A 20,555-nucleotide genomic window follows, 5' to 3' on the forward strand; every position below is an offset into this window, starting at 1 on the left:
GTTTTCTGAATCAGCAGCATCCTCTATTGGCAAGAGATGCACTGGCCTTGCTAGCTCAGAGAAGCAATCAAGAGCAGGTTCCACTTATGAAAGCAGAGTCAAAAGCAGCAAGTATAAAATTCTGACACTCATTTTAACAGTGATGTGCCGTGCTAATTGTGCTTTTCACTAATCACTACCTTCTAACTGCTGTTCTTCAGAGCAATGCACCTCTTTATTCCATCATAGCTCTTTCTAGCAGAGTCTGTGGGAGCAATATATATTCCCCATACCTCCTTGCATCCTTTCATGAAAGTAAAGTGCACCAAATCACTTAAAATATTAGGTAATTAGAGAGCAATCTGATTACTTACCCTGAATCACCTCTGATACTGAATGCCTGCACCAGAAACAAAGCCATCTTTCTGATTACAGTAAATTCAGGCATTACCCAAAGAATGTTCTAGCAAAACAAGTGATGCTTTTTGCTGAACATTGTGTTAACCTCTGGACAAGAAATTATAAAAGCTGTAATTCAACACATCTGAATTCAAACTCTTTAACCTCCTGTACTGCTGCATATTTCTGCTCCTGAATTACTTGGAAAACCTCCATTCTCTCCAAGACACATTTCACAAAGGTGTATCAAGCAGCAGATGTTGTATGCAGTACCTTGTATTTAGGAAAAAAACCCAAACCTGTCAAGTAATAAAAGAAAGTTTAATAAGCAAGTTACACAGTTCCAGTTCTTCAATCTGCAAAATGTGAAGAAAACTGCCAACCAGAAGAAAACCATGGGTTCATAAGCACATACTCTTAGCTGTACGAAGCAAAAATCCCCTCATCAATGAGCAGGATAGGGCAACTCTTTCATTTACTCAGCGAGAAAAGCATGTTGTATTTGTAATCCCAAAAGAGAGTGGTGGAAAAAAAAAAATTCAGAATTACAGCTGTGATGCTCTAGGTGCACATCCACTTCTAATAGAATGAAAAAAGTAAACCAAACAGCTGAAAAAGGATAGCTGTGTCAAAACACAGCGGCTGTACTGATGAGACGCTCCTACAAGAAGAACAGAATAATATCTCACATCCTGAGTTCAGGGAAAAGACTAAACCAAATGCTTTTAGTCACAAATAGCATGATGTCCTAACAAATTCTAAAGAATGATTGTGATGTCAAACATCTCCACTGATGTTGCTGACAACTAAAGCATAAATAAGTAAATGAAGGATATTGTTGCTTGGACGACGAGCAACCACCATTAGTCTCTAAGATGTAGTAAGCCAGTAAAATGTAAAAAGACTGTAGGTGCTTAGGTTTATTGATTTTTTGATCCAAATGCTGCAAAATAATGGAAAAAATGTTATGAGATATCTTAAGAAAAAAGGCTTGTGGCTTCAAATAAACAGAACTGTACAGTGAAAATACACATTCATTTACAGTAACCATCTATTGTTAAGTAGTAAGATCTTAAGTGACTATGACACAGCACTTCCTCTCCACAGCCTAAGAGTACACTCCAATAATGAAGTTTTACATGGAAAAGCAAGTCCTGCTTCCAACATTTTGGAACATCTACCTTGTAAGAAAAGGCTGAGGGAGCTGTCTCTCTTTAGCTAGCTTGGAGAAGAGGAAACTGAGGAGTGATCTCATTAATGATTATAAATACGTGAAGGGCAAGTGTCAACAAGATGGAGTTAGGCTCTTCTCGGATACAACAAGGGACAGTGAGGGGAAGCTGGAGCATAGGAACTTCCACATAAACATAAGGAAAAACTTTTTTCACCATGAGGCTGACAGAACACTGAAGGCTATCCAGAGCCAGAGAGGTTTTTGAGTCTCCTTTTCTGGAGACATTCAAAACTCACCTGGATTCCTTTGCATGTGGCCTGCTCTAGCAGAGGTGTTAGACTACATGGTCTTTTGAAGTCCCTTCCAACTTCTAACATTCCATAAAATACATAAACCCCAATTCCTCTCTACCTCCAAGACATGAAGAAAGCCCTCTTACTAACCAAAAAGCATCTAGAGTCTTAAAAAACCATTTCTTGCCCAGAAAATGAGAAGTATCACTCATCTCTAAAGCATTTATGATGAATACGGCGTAAAGTATGACATTCTTGTACTCAGCTGTAATCTAGCTGAGGTGGGGAGAGTGTTTCTAATCAACAGTCTTGATGTCTGAAACCTGGAAGAACCAAAGCCTAATGAATTTTCCTGAATAGGTAAACCAGACTCTCTCGATGTATATTTTGATGAAAATGAATTGCAACCTACACTTCTACAGGAGGAAAAAAGTGAAAAAATTAATTCCACTATCAATTTTCCAAATATGTTTGGTATTTTAGCTCCTTTTCAAACACAGTAACAAACAACTGGGAATAAAAATGTCATTGTATGTATTACAATTCAATAATACCTGAAAATACCTTATTCAAACCAGTATTGTGTTTGTTATTTGATAATTTATTTCTGTTGTGTAATCAATATCTGTTTTCTGCTAAAGTTTTAGTGATTGTCATTACATTCAAGTACTGTGACAAGCAGAGCACTACAAATATTGAACGAGATGGAGAGCTACAAAATATGTGAAAAACCAAGACCTGACATTTGCATTGCATCCTTTGTATTTCAAACATAATGAGTCTGATGCTACTCTATTGATTGTTTTACTTTTTGCAAGCATGTTCTTCAGAAACTAGCAATCATGATGCACGAAGCAGGATGAGTAGTCGGACCAAAGTCAGAAGTGTGTTAGTAACAATGGTTGTTATTCTTAAACTGGTGATACTAAAGCAAAGCAAACTCCTATAAACTGGATTCAATTTTCACTTGGGAAAAAAAAAACATAACTTCCCCCTTCCCTGCCCAAATTTATGACCAATTATGCAAACAGCATAGCAATGGAAATTCATTGCAGACTTACTGCGGTTAAGCTCCAAGTGCTGCCGTATCAGTAGTTCATCTGACAGCAAATAGTCCTCTGTTTATTGATTGGAAACAGCTCTCAAGACTTACCAGATTTTCTCTTTCAATTCTTTGCTGCTCCTTTTGCCTGTTGAGGGCACTGTGATACAATCTAGGAGGCGGTACAGTTGACTTCTTCAACGTGGTGCTCCTTCTTGGCTTTGCAGACTGCCTGGACAGTTCTTTTAGCAACCTTTGGTTTTCCCGATCGATCTGCCTCACTTCTTCATTTGTGAAAGAATAATTTTTCCTTGCTCCTTTAGATGGTGGATCGATGGTTAGTTTTTGTTCTTTTTTCTCCAACTGCAGGAAAGCTTTAAAATGGCAAAAAGGACAAGACTCATTTAAAAACAAAACTCAAAATAAATCCGGCATTCTATCATTAGGATTTACTTACAGCCCTGGAAAAAAAGGCACATTTCACCTCTCCTCACCTAAATTTTAGATTTATGCATTTCAGAATTTCTCAGGGATGCTCAGCTGTCCTCAGTACAATTCACAGAATCACAGAATTGTCAGGGGTGGAAGAGATCTCAAAGATCATCCAGTTCCAGACATGAGCAGGGACATCTCACATGAGACCAGGTTACTCAGAGCCACATCCAGTCTGGCTTAAAAAACTTCCAGGGATGGGGCTTCCAGCACCTCTCTGGGTAACCTGTTCCAGTGTCTCACCACTCTTACAGCAAAGAGCCTTTTCCTAACATCTAACCTGAATCTACCCACTTCTAATTTTGCTCCAATCCCCCTGGTCCTATCACTACCTGACACCCTAAAAAGTCCCTCACCAGCTTTCTTGTAGCCCCCCCTTAAGATATTGGAAAGCCACAACAAGGTCTCCTCAGAGCCTTCTCTTCCACAGACTGAATATCCCCAACTCTCCGAGTCTGTTTCCACAGAAGTGATGCTCCAGCCCTCTGATCATCCTTGTGGCCCTTCCATGGACACGTTCCAGCATGTCCATATCTTTCCTGTAACAGGGGCCTCAGAACTGGATGCAGTATTGATCTTACACAAATTACACAACAAAAGTGAAGTCTAATTTTTGATCTTACCTAAAACCAACCTGCTTCCTTCTCACTAGGAATCCTACCTCTCTTCATTTAGGACTGGTAACCCAGAGGAATTGGATACAGTAAAACAAATCTATGATTCTAACAAGTAAACAATAGAAAAGAATAATCAACATCCACACAGGTGCTCTGTAAGCACTTATGTAGAATGTATCTGTTATTTGGAAGTCTATATGCCAGCCTTACGTGCATAGTAATCACTTCTGCATGGTCAGTATTCTTGATTCCCCCTTTTGACTCTCATAGTGCCTTTTCTCTATCTTTATCAGCCTTCCTTCTCAACTTCTATATTGACATAATACGCTCAGACTTAAATCCTCAATTATTTTTATTGTAGTTACTATGTTACCAGCAATCAGCATAGGCAACACACATATGCCTGTGGGGCCACCATTATACAGTATGAAAGCAACACTGAACATAATTATGCCAGATAACTATCACAGCAGAGTTTACAACACCAGTACAGGCATCGGAGAAGTTTTCCAAGCAATAGAAAAACACAGCTTCAGTAAGGCAGACCTAGAAATAACTTAACAGAATCCATAACTAAGCCATAAATCAGTAGAGTTTTGCACACTGAAAGCCATTTAAATTTTGATCCAAAGATACCTAACTGATCTGTCTCAGATGAAAAGCAGAACAGAAATGCTTCAGAGAAAACTGACACTAGGGAAGCATTACTCAAACACAAAACACATTCCCTGAAATGATTTTTTCATCCTTTGTTCCTGAAGTGATCCTACATCATGTTGGGGCAGGAGTTGCAAAACGAAGGATGAAAATGAAATTTAATGGATGAAGAGAAAGGACTGAGCACATGCAACAGAAGGAAAATTACTGTGGCATGACAACTTAAAGCAATAAAAAAACCAACACAAGATAAGAGGTTTCAAAAGAGAAGAATAAAATATACTTAAAAATACACAGCAAGACAGACTTGCACAAGTGCACGATACAGTAGTAACTTGAAAACTTCACTCTTTGCCAGAGCCAGCTGTTATTTGTTATAGTTCCATTGGAGCTTTGCTACTGACCTACTTCTAAGCCTTCACTTTCCAAAGCTCTGCAGTGGGTCCTCTGTGAAGTATTTTAAGAGCTTTGCTATTACCCTGAAAACAACCCACTGCATTATCTACAGTAAAGGAATAGCAGTACCAGGTTAGACCAAACAAATCGTTGGGGCTGACACACAGATGCCAATCCCCACATTCCTCCAATACCACAGTGTCTCCAAAAGATATTTTTCATTCTTACCCTTAAAAGCCACACACAAGCGCAGCAAGCATCCAAAGCAGAAATAAAAAAGAAACTGGCATGCAGTGGCAATTCCTCAGCAAATACTCACACATAAGCAATTTTTTTTCTGGGAAGGAAGACTAAGGCAGCCCTTAATGGTTTAAAACTCTCTTTGAAAGAATACAAAATGAAATCTTTCTTGCAGCATCTCAGATGAGTTTATTCCAAAATTGATGCAAGCAAATTTTGCTGCTGTTTTTGAGAAATTTGGAAATAGTGTCTAGAACTCAAAATTCAAGCAGCTCAGGAATTCCAAATGCCCTCTGGAAATTACTAAGTTTGCACCATTTGTATGCTAGCCAATACAAGCAAGAACTGGCTGTAGGCAGCTCTCAGAGACTGTCCACATTACCAAATATTGTTGCAAATCACCTTGAAACTAAGACCTAATGCATACTAGCGCAGGTCAAATGTGACAGCCAACAGGTTAATAAAATGTAAAGGTCTTGAAAAGCCTCCTTACAATGCAGTATACTATTCTCAAGGAAAACTAGTAGTCCTCAACACAATTTGTGGAAACAAACCTGGGATGAGACTCATCTGGATATACCTACAAGGGACAAAAAGAAATGCACACAAAAATAACTACCAGCCACACAATTCACATAATAACATCAATCTAGAGCATACCTCTCAGTAAGAAAAAAATCAAAATGTCCTTATGGGAACATGCAAAAACAGCACTATGGAAGAAAGTGATTTACCCAACCATCTGAGGAATATTTTCATTACACAATTAATATTATTCTCATGAAGTTTTTCACCTTCTGCCTTGCATACATAGCATTTCACAGGCTAAGCATGATTGCACATTGTATTCATGAGTGGAAATCAGGCTGTGGCAAAGAACAGTTGTTCAACAGTAGTCTTTACCTAGCTTTGCGGCAGTGATGCTATTGGTGATGCAGCCTTACAAGAGATATTTAAGCCTCTGAGTAAGTCAGTGCAAACTCCAATCAGATGTTTTCTTTCAATAAAGGTGTGAACTAGGCAAACTCCATTTCAGGTGATGGGATTCTAAATAAGAGTATTTCTTATTAGAAGTACAAGTTTCATGTCTTCACTGATACAATTGTTCTAATTCTCTGTAAAGCAGCTGGATGGACTTTGGTGGGAAGTGTATACTCTTAACGATGCAGTTACGAACTATAACCAGTTAATACTGATTAAAAAACCTTAGAGGTAAATAAGCATCAAGGTAATTACTTCTCTTTTGACCTGCTTATTATTTGGGAAAATCAGCTGTGATGAAAGATTCATAGAGAGCAGTGACATGGAACAAGGACCTTTCCCCTTCCCACCATCACTAGTCAGTAAATGCTTTTAGAAATGACAACTCAAGGGACCCTGCAGTGATTAAATCCAGCCAGCAGTGGTTACAAGCTATGTTCCCCATGGCTGAGCTGTGGGATGAGGGGATTGCACGCTCCCTCAGTGAGTTTGCAGATGATACCAAATTGGGTGGGAGTATTTATCTGCTCTGCAAAGGGATCTGGACAGGTTGGATCAGTGGGCTGAGGTCAACTGCATGAAGTTTCACAAGGCCAAGTCCTGGGTCCTGCACTTGGATGACAAGTCTCATGAGGAGCAGCTCTCCAAGGGAGCAGTGGTGGCAGACTACTTCTCTACCATTAACCTCCATCACCAGTATTTTACCAGAAGCCATCTCAGGCAGTTGGTGTGAATATATGACTATGTACATTTCAACACATTGCTCTGCTACTTTTTATATGTGCAAGGCATAACAAAATTTCACTGTGTAACGCTGCTCTCACTTTGCAGCTTCTTCAGTCACATTCCCTCCAAACACACAGAATTCTCTTTTTTCATTCACCTCTTCTTTCTTCCTCTTTTCTTTAGCCTCTCACAAGCCTTCCTCAATATTTTCCTTCTGCAGGGCTTCATCCATTTTATCACCTCAGTGACAACTTTTCCTCATTGTGGCAGGCAAAAGAGTCTGCAGCCACTTTCTTCAATATGCATTTCATTCTTAGCTGTCCTGTTATTTACTATTTATACTTAGTACAGAAACTGACTTGATTGATGCCAGCACCCTTCTGACAATTCTTGAGGTCAAGGGCTTGTTAACAGTGATAATACCAATTTTATCACAACTCAAAAGAAACATATTTATAAGTTGAAGACCTGTTAAGATTACCATGAAGGTTCTGCTGTGAAGTTGCTCAGTGAAGCTTGAGCAGAATACTGCCAAAATCCAGTAACCAATCTCTTGTTAAACTGTTGAATTAGAGAAGACTCCTTAACTTTGCACCAGAAGTCTAGATCCAATACAACATGTGTGGCAGCAAGTTTTCTTCAAGGCGATGGAGTGAAAAGATCTATGTAAAACTCTTAGCTCCTCACTACTTTCTGCAGTTCCCTAATTGATTTTTTTAAATAGCTACTCTTCCATGTGACCTGAAGAATGACAACATTTGAAATTTCACAAGCAGATCTTTGTGGAGCAATGCTGCAATACACCAAGGTATTGATCAGATAACACAGTAAAAGCAGTTGGCTTGCTGTCTTCAAGTTAGTATGTTAGAGCTGTGCTTACTTACTTGAGATTTGTTAAGAAAGAATTTAAGCTGCAAACATCTCAAAACTAACTGTAACTGAGTGAAACCTGTTCATAGAAAAGCTTTTCCGAATCACAGCAAAGGCAACAGTGATCTCCTTAGGAACTGCAGAACAGGAGAGTTTGAAGTTCAGTAGAACAAAGCAACAGAATTAATACTGTGTCACTCATTGAAAGAGGATCGTTAACACTACAGGGTTAAGTGCTTTCTCCTAACAAAACATGCAGAAGGTAGGGGACACCCCTGAACAGTGCCCAAATAAACCACAGCAGCAATTTAAGAAAGCAGTGAGCAAAAGGCTCTCAAGGCCGTACTGAAGCAGGGGTGACACAATTTCCACGGTCCAAAATTAGGCTTCTGACCACAGAACTACAAATCACCAGTAACAGTTTCCACTACTTGAAAGTTACCTCGCTGAAAACCCATCCAGCCCGTACTCTGTAAAGGATCACTTCCAGAGCATCATTATTCCTATTCTCTGCACACTTGCTGTGACAAGAAATCCCAGGTAATCCACAGGAGATACTTATGTCCAATACACACTGAACGCACTCCAGCATTCACTGGCCACAACATTGCTTTCACAACAAAGGCAACAGGAGTTTAAGCTAAGTCAGCAAAAGCTTACAAACCCAGGGGTATTCCACCATCAATAAACAGTACAGAATCAAGATCCTATGTAAGAGGTAAAGAAATTGATTCTAAAGAGGAATACTTCAGGTACAGCTACAGCTAGTGTTATGTAACTCAAACATCTGAATTTAAGATTTAACAGTGCACTCACCTACCCTTTAATCACAATGCCCAAGTGAAAGGTTTATCTTGTCTTTTTTGCAGTGGCCAATGACAACACGAGGCAACACTACAGTACAAGGTTGATTTAAAGTTCTAAAGAATTTTGAAGTCTTGAAACAAACAAATATGATTTACCTATAGCTTCACACACTGTCAGTAATTTAACTAAGTAATTTAACTTAATCTCTACTTACCACTTCCTTGTCAACCAAACTATAAACCAGTAATTTAGAGGAAGGGGATAAAAAAGCAGCAGTATTTGCATAAAGACTTGCACAGTGTGCAGTCTACTTCTCATTTGCTGGTAAGCAGGAAAAGAAAATTCTCTGGTATTCACAGGATTTCTGTGAAAGGCAGTTTCCATGGAGAGACACCTGACTTTATTTTAAGCAATAAACAAGCCATTTATTGCTTTCAATTTGTAAGTGTTGAAATGACCTTGCAGTGTGAGAAAGGACAAACCTTATATAAAACACAAATTAGCAAGTCAAATGCATTAGGACAGGATGATACAGTTGTCCTAATGGCATTAAGTCTAAAATTAAAATCATGCATGTTTCAGTCTAGCTGTTGTAATCCCAGTAGAGGAAAATGCCCTAAACTGCTTCAGTGCTTACACTTCTGTGTCTGCCTGGTGCTTTGTTTGTTATCATATCCCTAGGACATCTGCAACAGGTGAAAAACAGAAAATAGTTAAAGCACCATTCTTCATAAATACCTAGCAGTTTTTAGCAGAACTATTTCCCTTTAGTATCTAAACAATTATTTCTAGAGTATCTCTTATTTCATATCACAAAAGGATTTTGGAGAATTCATGATTAGATGTTGTGGATATTTTTTTTTTTAAGAAAATGAGAATGTGTTTTTCAAGTATAAATTCTCCCTATTTCTAGATGCTTACATAGAGCTGCTAGGTACTTACTGATGTCATGAGAAAGATGACAGGCATGTTACAGGTGCAGATTTTTTTCCCCCCAAATTATGTATTTTCTCATGGATGTTGAGAAAGTCTGGATCTCTTCACAATCTTAAAGATTTTGTTTTCAAACTTTCAATATTGGAATAAGCTGATAAAAGCTCTTCTACCTCAACAAACAATGCATATGTATACATAGAGACAAAGTATAAGTTCAAACTAAGAACACACTAAACAGAAGAATAAAAAAGCTCTAATGCTTACTTCAGCTGTAGAGCGTGGGTGTTAAATACATATGAGTCTACTTTAAATTTAGATATTAGCAGTTATTTTACAGATATACTAACTAGTTCAGTGTGAATGAGACCATACATAGCATATACCTAAGATGTACACATTATAAAAAAAAACTTATTCTACTTCCCAACTGACAAATTATAGTACAGAAAGTTAAAGCAATTCCTACATGTGCAGTTGAAGTGCTCTTCAGTCTTCTACAACAGCTTTTATTCAGAAACACAGAGCCTTTACTTTCATAGTAATTGTATTTCTATCACAGTGTCTTGCACCAAGTGAGCTCTGACTACTTACAATCTAAAGTACAGAAGAGGCAAGAAGATTTATCAGAAAGCATACAGGTCAGTGATGCTTCAAGGATCATCTCTTCAGCCTGCGGTCTATTGTCCTACTTACCCCATGACACCACCTCCTCAGGTTAATAATAGCTAATACCATGGATTTAGAAACTAATTCTTACAGACTTCTGTAAAATAAGCAGGTATCAACCTCATTTTACAGGAAAGAAAACATGAAGTGCTAACTCTAACAGCCCTTGTGCAATCGCACTACTGCTGTACTGGCACCCAACATAAATTCAGATAAAAATACACACAGCATTTTTAGCATATAGCTTTATATCCTGAATTACAGAGTCCAGACAAGAGACTTGTTTCAATACAGAGAGCAAGACTGTAGTCCTTAATTCATACAAGTATGCTTAACCCATCTCGTTACATGCATAATCTTCATCTCTGAAAATGGGATCAAAACATAGGATCAAGCAAAATAGAATCAGAACATTTTGCAACTTTTTAATCCCAGCTTTCTAACATGGAGCTTTGTGAATTCATTTCCAAGTGAATTTTTGACATCATTTCCTTGCATTGGCATATTGAATTATCTCTGTGGGTTCATACTGCTCAAAAACCCAGCAGAAGAAATAGCTCTGAAATTTATTACTATGAGATTTCCAACTACAATGATGAACTATGCTATTTACAAGATGTTAAACTATTCAGAATAGCATAACTGAAAATTTGGCTTCTGTCAGGAGTAAGTATAGCTTTAGGAAGGGCAAAGGAATGACAATTTTTTATCTAAATCAGTTTAAAAAAACCCAACAACTTATAAACATTGACAGTTTGCAATATGAACATGAATATGTAACAAGGGCATAGTATAGGGGAAAACCTATTTTAACTCCATTTTAATTTAACTGTAACATTTTCTCTAAAAGCTTCAAATTAATTCTATTTTAAGACACACAAACTACCTCACTGCTTAATAACCAGACTCTTGTTCAAGTGCAAGACTTGCTTTGAGTACCATGTGTTTTTAACAGATTTCTTCTCTTTCTTTGTTCTTCTTTTCTAACATAAGAGATTCTAGTCTTCCCAAATGTTATTGCCACCATGTAGCACAGTACAGAACTCATTACTGCACACAGTAACAGATCATACTGAAAGTCTGCAAGGTTCTGAGGATCTTGAGAAATTAAATCGACCTAACTGCTGTAAATTCTTAGGTCCAGCTATATTACAAACAAATTTCATAAAAATTTTACACAAAATGCTTAATCATCAGAAATTAGTCCAAGAACCAAATCTGAGACATACTGTTCATCACTTAAACACTCTGTGCACTCAAGTATGGGCCTAGACTGCTCTAATTTGAAGCAGTATTCATGCTTATGATGAACATTTCACCCAGACTTGGAGTGGAGGGGAATGATTTGCACTTTGTTTTTTTTAATAAGTACAAAAACACCTGGAAGCAATATCTCAGAATAAGATTAGCTCCTATTTTACCAGACTAGTCGCTTCCACCATTAATAATCCTGCCCAATTTAAACTTCAAAATACCCAAAGTAATTAAACTATGTTGTGCTCGCCAATTCAGAGAGGCAGTTGGGAGTAATATACATGTTAATCAGGAACATTTGCTGCCAGACTGTATGAATTCCACTTCTCACTACTCAGTCTTTATTATTGTTACTTTGAATAGTTCTTCAGTTTGGGGAAAAAACCTACCTCTCCCCCCAACAGAGATTAATCTCTGAGAATACTTACTCCGAGCTATAACACCCATTTGTGTTAGTGACGAGATCAATCCTTCCATAATCACCAACTATTAAATAGCTTCTTGCTATCAGGGAACAAATAAAGATGTAGGACATCATAATTTGAATTGCTTATCAACAACTCTAATAGCATGTTTTGGCAAGCGGTCGGAGCCTTTTCTAGTGTAAAGAGTGCCTGGAGCACAACCACTGTCCAGAGATGAGAATCAGCTCTTTCTTGGTGGCTAGCTCTGCTCTTCTTACTATACAGAAACTTTTGTGATAGCAGGATCTTAATTTCTACTCATAGAAAAGTTAATTGATGTGTGCACTTCATGTGTGAAATCTTGAGAATAAATCTGGCCAAGGACAATGTGAAGAAAGATGATAGACAGTTTTATCCATGACAGTCATACCACAATATAGCAAACCTGGGTTGAAATGTACCAGCCTGAGGCTGTGTCTTGAAATCAGCAAATATCTTGACCCAAATCTCTTTTAGTCTGTTTATTTTGCTATTGAAAAATCTGGGCCATAAAAACAAGTGATAAAGGACTGTGCAGACTTCAAAATACACACAAGAGGACCTAGTGCATCCTCACCTCATACAATGGAGGTTTGCAGTGAACACAGTGGAAAGAGACTCCAAATTGTCTCTTATGGATTCTGTTACTAAGTCTACTGGCAAGAAGCAACCACTCACATTTTAATACAGATTATCTGTTATTTTTCTCATTAAACCACTTTTCACAGAATCACAGAATCAATCAGGTTGGAAGACACCTCCAAGATCATCCAGGCCAACTCAGCCCTGTCCAGTCAACCAGACCATGGCACTAAGTGCCTCATACAGGCTTTGCTTGAACACCTCCAGGGATGGCGACTCCACCACCTCCCTGGGCAGCCCATTCCAATAGGAAATCATTCTCTTTGTCAAGAACTTCCTCCTAACATCTAGCCCAGACTTCCCCTGGCACAACTTGAGACTGTGTCCCCTTCTTCTGTTGCTGCTTGCCTGAGAGAAGAGACTGATCCCCACCTGGCCACAACCTCCCTTCAGGTAGTTGTAGACAGCCATGAGGTGTCCCCTGAGTCTCCTCTTCTCCAGGCTGCACAACCCCCAGCTCCCTAACTTGATGGTATTTCAGAAAACTTAGAAATCATTTCAAATAATCCCATTTCATCATCAAAGAGGTATAAAGAGTTTACAGATACAAATACTATTTCTCATGCAACATATTTTTGGACTGCCTTTCAGTTTTGAAGGTTGATAACCCAGAATTTCATCAGAAAGGCTGGTGTGTTACTTAAGATAGTAAATTGTGGCACAGTCCAGTAAACTTTGAGTTCTCAAAATGCATGTGTAGCTTTCCAATTTAATTTGTTAATATATCAGATCTTATTTAGTGATTTACCCTGTCTACATTACTTCTAGGTATATGCATAGCGACACATAGTCATGTACATGCTGCTTCTTTCTCCTGGAGAATCAGTGTCACTTACATATATAAGAATTCAAATAATTAAATCAATGCAGCTTAATTGCAAACCAGGCTGAAAAAATACAAGTGGCATATTAAAACCTCATTCTCCTCTAATAGAATTTGATTGTTCTCAACAATGCACAGCAGTTGTATCTTGCAAAAAGAAAATGTAAACATTACCTTTCAAAAGCTGATTCAGGTCCATAGCATCGTGCAAGACTTTTCGACTACATCTGCGATCTAAATCGGAATCTAATGGAAAAAAACAGACAGAAGATTGGATTTCCCAGCCCCACAGCTTTTACAAATTCTGTGTTGCACTTAAATTCCTGAAAATTACCATATAATTCTTGGTTCACATTTTCTTGTCTCTTTACTTTTAGTTTCTTATCATTTGATGCTGCAAGTTCGAAGGACTGGATAGGACTGATGTCTGGAGTTGACAGAGGCGTTACATCAGTCACAGTGTCTTCAGACTCCTCCAGGTAGTCACCGAGCTTTGGTTTTCCCTCTGCCAATTTCATGGCTGACTTGAATTTTTGTTTTGGAGACAGAAGAGCATTCCTACAAGTGTTCCTCTTTGAGGAAAAATGAGGTGAATCTGATAAAGAACTATCAGAATCTGTATCAGAACAATCTGTATCTGAGCTTGAAGATGATGATGATGAGGAGGAGGAGGAGGAGGAAGAGGAAGAAGAGGAGGAGGAGCTTATATTAGAATATTTTTTGCTAGCCTTTTTTATGTTGTTTGATTGCTTAGCTGACTTTGGTCTAACTTTCTGTTTCTTGCCATCATCACTACTATCTTCTTCATCTGTATAATAATCTTCTTCACCTTCTTTAACTATTTTGGGGATTCCAGCAGGAGCATTGTCTTGTGTTCCTATACTTGCTGCAGATGTTGCTCCAGATGTACCTGCACTTTCCACAACTGGAGAAAGTGACAAAGATGTATCTCCAGGATGACCTGTACTACTTTCAAGGGATTGATCCTTCTGCAAAGTTGTCTGCTTTTCTTCACTTTCTTCCTCAAGACAACTATGCTTTGAATTAGACACCACATCAGGGTCTGCAGGAACTGCCTTTGTGCTTTCTTTCTCTATACATTCAACATTTTCTTCAGCTTTCTCTTTCTCTTCCTCAAAATCACTGTCAAAGAATGCATGATCCACCTCACCATCTGAGACATCCTCAAAACGGTCCATACTGAAATATGACGTGGCACCTGAAACCATAAGAAAAGGTTTCCAAAGGTTAACATTAAAAAATCCAAGTATGTCTTTAGTACAATAGTTCTGCTCTTTACTCTTCCAGCCCTAGTAATTTATAATGCTGCAACTATGATATGTTGCTAGCCACAACACTGTACTGAGCTCTGTAAAGAAATGCAGTACACCACTTGTATGTTAGCCTGAAAAGCTTCATTTTCAAAACCTGTCACTATTTCAAAGCCTGTCACTATTTCAAAACTTGTACTCCTAAAGGAAATTAAGTCAGACATTGCTAGCAGCTGAAGAGTCTAATGCATTAAAAACAAGCAATTGAAGTACTTTGTCCCTTTAAGCCACTAATGAGCTATCAGTAGTTTGGATTTTGTATTCAAAACGTTGCACGTGGTGGTTATCACCTTGGCTGCCAGAGTCATTCAGACTGCAGACTTTTAACACTTAAAGCAGGAACAATTTCAATATACATCAAAAGATCTATAGCTTTATAGGTTAAATTATAATAGATGTAGGGTGTGAGAGTGTTTTAGTTTGGATCAGCAGCCTGCTATCCTGAACACATGCAGTGTGGATATCAAGGCAATCAGTGCTAATCATTAGGCTCTACAAATCTGCTCATATTATGTCATACTTCATGCAGAAATATATGGTGTTAGAACGTGTGCGTGTAGCAGGAAAGAAAGTTTCCCCTCTTTAGTACAGTATACAGAGTTAAAATAAGCAAATTAAACAAAAACTAACAAAACCAACACTCTATAACCAAACTAGCCAGTATCAAAGACTATCGTTTCCATTATCCAGCACTACTTTCCTCCTACTATTTACAACAGATTTACATAAAACTTTTGTACACCACAATCAATAAATATGTAAAATGCTTTAGAGACAAGGAAACCAAAACCAAAGACAGTGGAAGGAACTACACAAGGCAGGAGAACCAGGTTATTTTGAAAAATGGATGGTCTCCCTTAAACCGTGTATAGTTTGTTGCCACAGCAAGTTAAGATGAAAAAGGAATTCCTAAACTTGCTTTGAAACTACAAGACTACTCCCAAGAAAGCTTCTAACTAAAATAACTGAAAAACACAGGCTTCTTAAAAGTCTGTCACTCAGTTACCTTGCCACTTCTCAAATAATGCTTAGTTGAAGTTGAACTTGAAATACACACCCCAAACACAAAAAGGACAACATGAATTTTAAAAGCAGATATGGAATCTCCTGTGAGTTTAAGATTCACAAAGCCAAAGAACTGTAAAGAGACTTAGTAAGGTTATATTTTGGATAAAGCTGAAAATGCTATTATACAACAAGACGCAGAGGTCAACTCTGGTGCCACAAAGAGAAAGTCTTTAAAGCACCTAACTCTTCCAAGAGCAAGAGAATAAAGGAGTAAGCCATCTGGGAACTCTCAGTTTGAAATGCTGCAGGAAATATTTCATATTCACATCACTTCTTGTGATCCTTGGCTTCAGACAGCTTGCACAGTCTGCAATGCCCAACTCTCATACAAGTTCCTGGGAGCTTTCCTACAGCAGCTTCCTAAAAAAACTGGTGATACACTTTAATACACCTAAACATGCAAAAAGGGAAAAAAAATCAGGACCATAACACATTATTTACACTTTATTTTCTACCTCATATGACCTAAATTACAAGGGAACCAAGAAGAACATTTTGGCACTACCTGTAGACTGTATGTTATGAATTCTTTATTTAGCGAGTACAACTTGTGAAGAAAATGACTATAGGAAGTACAGTGTTACAATTAAAACAATACCCTTTATTCTCCATGATACATTTTTACTGCTTTAAGGCACTAGAATCTCACAAGTCTGTATCTTTTGCCAGATTATGACTGATCAGTAAAAGCAGGGATGTGGTTATTTCACTCATATCAAAGATTCAACATATTGTTAGCACTGTTGTACAAGTAAGAGCATAAGGGGACTGGGCAAAAATTAGATTTGCAGGTGAATACAGACCAAGTGGTACCATTTGAAAGATAAAGTGTGTTTGATTGCAACACATCAGCCTATTTTCAGTTCACATAATGCTAGTCCTGTGTAGGAGACTACCTCCCTCGTTTGCCATAATGCAATACTTGGTCATGCCACAACTTCTCAGATGTTTCTCATCTGAACATAAAATCTTTCAAAAGATGACAGGGTTTAACTCAAGACAGTGGAAAATGGCACAGCTTAGAGGTGGCAAAAGATGATATAAGACAGTGAAGAGCCTGTCTAGCCCTTAAAACTGTTAGCACCAGCCAAAAAGCACACATCTTCCTACTTTGTGCGACTTGGGAAGAGCCTACCTGCAGCAGGTTGGTTTTGATGAAGATTGCACTATAATTGATTCATGGACAGCAACTATTGTTACCAGGAAAAATGCAGTTTATCAGTCTGACTCTGCACAAGGAGCAGCAGTAACACCAGTCATTTAATTGTCAAATGCTCCTTCCACTTTTCTGACACATCCTCTTAATTACTTCAGCCTTATTCTTAACAGAAAACAGACAAGCTGTGTTGGTCAATTTCTCTCACTGACACCCTTAATCATTCACAAACTAAACATTAATTACTTTCACAGCTGTCACTAAGGACAAGCAAGAGGAAATACATGCAGTGTTCCTGATCCCTACTCCCCTCATGCAGAAAGGGCAGAGTGTAATTTGATTTCTGTGAGAAGTACATTACCAAACACAGAATCAGTAAGTGAGATCCTGAAATCCCAAGAAAACTGCAATTAGAGTCAAATACTTCTATTTAACTGCTAATTCTAATGACCACCATATTTATTTATAAAAATGATATGCTTTCTCTGGCTTTGTATCATGAAATCCCCTAGCAGGAATATGATTGACTCAAATTGGCAGATTTGTCATTAATTGCCAGATTTTTTTTTACTTCAGTATTTCCTCTCCCTATATAAATCTCTCAGCTTTCCTCGTCCTTGTTACTGTAAGACCCACCCATCATACCTGCCAAGTACACCTATTTGTCTGTTCCTCACTGCAGTTCCTCTTATTTTACACCACTTCTAAATCCCTTCGCCTATAAAATCCAGGCTTGACCTATCTAAGATCAGGAAGTAGTGGCCAAGCAGCCAAGATCAACACACAACCTGGCTGTCAGGACAATAGGGACCCACTCATTTTCATTATGAGGTTGACACACTGATCATTTGGTTACCTAGGAAGATCACATCAATGCTCTCACAAGTCAGCCACTGCAAGAGCAAAGATCACTCAGCTCCTGCACAGACCAACCACAGCCCAGAGGACAAGCACCATTCTGACATCCTTTTCCATGTTTAAAAAAATATCAAGACCATATTTACACTAAATCTGTCAAGCACTTTTTGCCCTGTCAACTTCAGACCTGCCAGGTACTGCAGCATCTGAATATCTTTTTAGGGAATGTCTATTAGCGGGCCTCTAGGCACGGCTCCAATATAAAGTACCTTAAACAAAAACAAGATAGTAGATAACGAATGATAGAGGATACAGTTTAGATGTGGCTTTGTGTCTGAACACATACTGTCTTTCGACAATGTTTTTTGAATGTTAGAAACTAACATTTTCAAAGTACATTAAGTATCTAGTGAAAGATTAAGGTTAAACTCAGGTTAAAATACTTGAAAGTTAATACAACCAGTCTTTCACTTTTTGAAACCAAGACTTTCTGAATTACAGGTATTGGAGAGCACTGAAATATATTTTAAAAAAACCCCATATAAGTAGTGATCAACGTTAAGTATTGTACTTTCATAATCAAGGAAGAGGATGGTCCTAGCACACAGGAACGCCACATTCTGAATCTGTACGCTTTATGTCCTGTGAAGGCCTGAATTGCATTCAGGAAGTCTTAGGATCCTGGTATTTTTTAGAAGTGGAAAATGAGCTCCTTAAGCATGATGTGGGCTGAATCCAAATTTTCTGATGTCACTGTATGCACTCTGTGCATTGCCACAAAGGTCATAATACAGCACAGCTAGAGTATGCTCAAGATGAGACAAAAATGTTTCCAGCAACAAAAAAGAACTCTCATCACCTTAGGATGTATTAACAAACACATGTATCAGAACAAAGAAAGTATCAGGAGAAAGAATGACGTTGTATTTGGCTTCACTAAGGATCTTTCTGATTTAAGGTTAATAATTTTGCTTTGCAAGGATAACTGATACAAAAAGAAATAACCAAGCAGGCAACCTTCTCCCAGCCCATACAGTTAGTGCTTCCATAGATGGCATCTCTACATTCAGCTGGAAATGTATATTTCTGAGAGAAGAGTGGTGCATCACTCTTCTGAAGAAAGCAGAAACAAGTGCTTGAGAGCTAAGAGGTTGGAAGGTTAAAGTGTTTTAATTGAGAGATTTATCCTACCAATGACAGATGTTCTTTAGGCACTCCAAAATCTTCTGACTTTACTCACTGACCTTCCATCAGAGATCCTGCCCCCTTAAACCTGCTGGCTAGCAAATCAACTCTTTGTGTGGTGAGCTTAGTAGAGCACGAAAATGCTAAGCATGCCATCTGACTAACATGTTTAAAAACGACAATCGTTAGAAGAAGTTACAGTGTAAAAATACACTGGTTCAAAATCCATCCCCTTCTTCCTCCCTCCCCTCCTCATTGTGTGCTGTGGCACTAGAAAAAGACATTTGAAAATATCTGGAAGAGAGCACTAAAAATTAAGACAATTATGAAAGTCCAACTTTTGAAGGTTGGTTTACTTTAAAAGAGGGAAAACACTGGGACATCTAAGTTGTAAAACATTAAAACATACTCACCCAAAATCTGGTTTACTCTTAGACACAATCAACAGTAGTAAAGGTTAACTACTGCAGCTGCTTCCAGACATGTGACAAACCATACATACCCAGCCCTACTTACCTCCTCTTTAATTAAACCTTTCATTTTTGCTACTAAGAAGCAGCAAAGCATACAAAGGAAGAAATACACCTCTCAGGCAACTATTTCCCTGGAGTGAAATCCCTCAATAAATTAAATAGACAGTCTATTTAGGAGATACTCTAATTTTCCAAGTTCAGAACACAACACCTGCTACAGCTGTTCAGCACACCATGTGCCCTCCAAACTGGCATTTCTGCAGACAGTGCCTGCTTCTAGAGGTGAAAACACTTGATGTTTGTAGTTAGTAGCAAATACTGCTATGCAGAAAGGCTCTTATTTATACTTCCTCCTACAGAAATCAAGGTCACTCTTAAATCCTGTATACCACACTAGGGCTCTGTAAGACTAAGAGGTTACACTCACAGGGAGGAGTGGACAGGATATGTCCAAAAGTGACCAACAAGAGATTCCATTTCATATATATATTCAATATAAAGCTCAAAGAGCACAAGGGTGAAGCCTCTTCAACAGCCAGCATCTGAGAAAGATGCTGGTTTTTTGCCTTTGATCCCTATCTGTGCATTCCAAAATCCAGCTCCTGAGTCTAGTTCCCATCTGCTGTTGAGCCTAGCCTGAGACCTTTCCAGTGTCTGCCATCTAGGAGTTGGGTTCAGTATTGATTTTGTACATATTTGTATATTTTTCATTGTTGTTGCTATTGTTTGGATAATGTACTAGAAAAGTAGAACTTAAGTCTTTCTTTCCAATTCTTTTTCTCTTCCCCTTTGGGAAAGGAGAGTGATTAAAAAAGAACACCTGTCATTCATCTAGTGGCCAGCCCCAGCCTTAACCCTGATCAAGCTTCTGAAAGGATTTCCTTCAAGAGGCTCTTCACCTTTAGAAGTGTACCCACAACAAAGTATCCTAAGTCTACTGCTATACGCTATTTCTCACTACTTGGAAGAGTTCCACCTCCTACTATCTCAGGAACCAAAAGGAAGCAAGAGGCCAGAGGGAAACTTGTCAGTGGCAGTGACCTTTCC

At 38.3% G+C, this 20,555-nt stretch overlaps 1 protein-coding gene across 1 annotated transcript in view; it reads right to left on the reverse strand.

Moving 5' to 3' along the window:
* The window catches only part of CFAP97 (cilia and flagella associated protein 97), a 32,126-nt gene that overhangs the window by 8,605 nt on the left and 2,966 nt on the right, over positions 1-20,555 (reverse strand). Inside the window, exons 2-4 of the mRNA XM_064148979.1 lie at positions 13,772-14,656; positions 13,612-13,683; positions 2,999-3,261 (exon numbers count right to left, since the gene is read on the reverse strand). Of these exons, the coding sequence (XP_064005049.1) occupies positions 2,999-3,261; positions 13,612-13,683; positions 13,772-14,636 (1,200 nt within the window). The 5' untranslated portion in view covers positions 14,637-14,656. The remainder of the gene's footprint in view (positions 1-2,998; positions 3,262-13,611; positions 13,684-13,771; positions 14,657-20,555) is intronic.

Source organism: Pogoniulus pusillus, chromosome 9 (assembly GCF_015220805.1).
Source record: "Pogoniulus pusillus isolate bPogPus1 chromosome 9, bPogPus1.pri, whole genome shotgun sequence".
NCBI classification, from domain to species: domain Eukaryota; kingdom Metazoa; phylum Chordata; class Aves; order Piciformes; family Lybiidae; genus Pogoniulus; species Pogoniulus pusillus.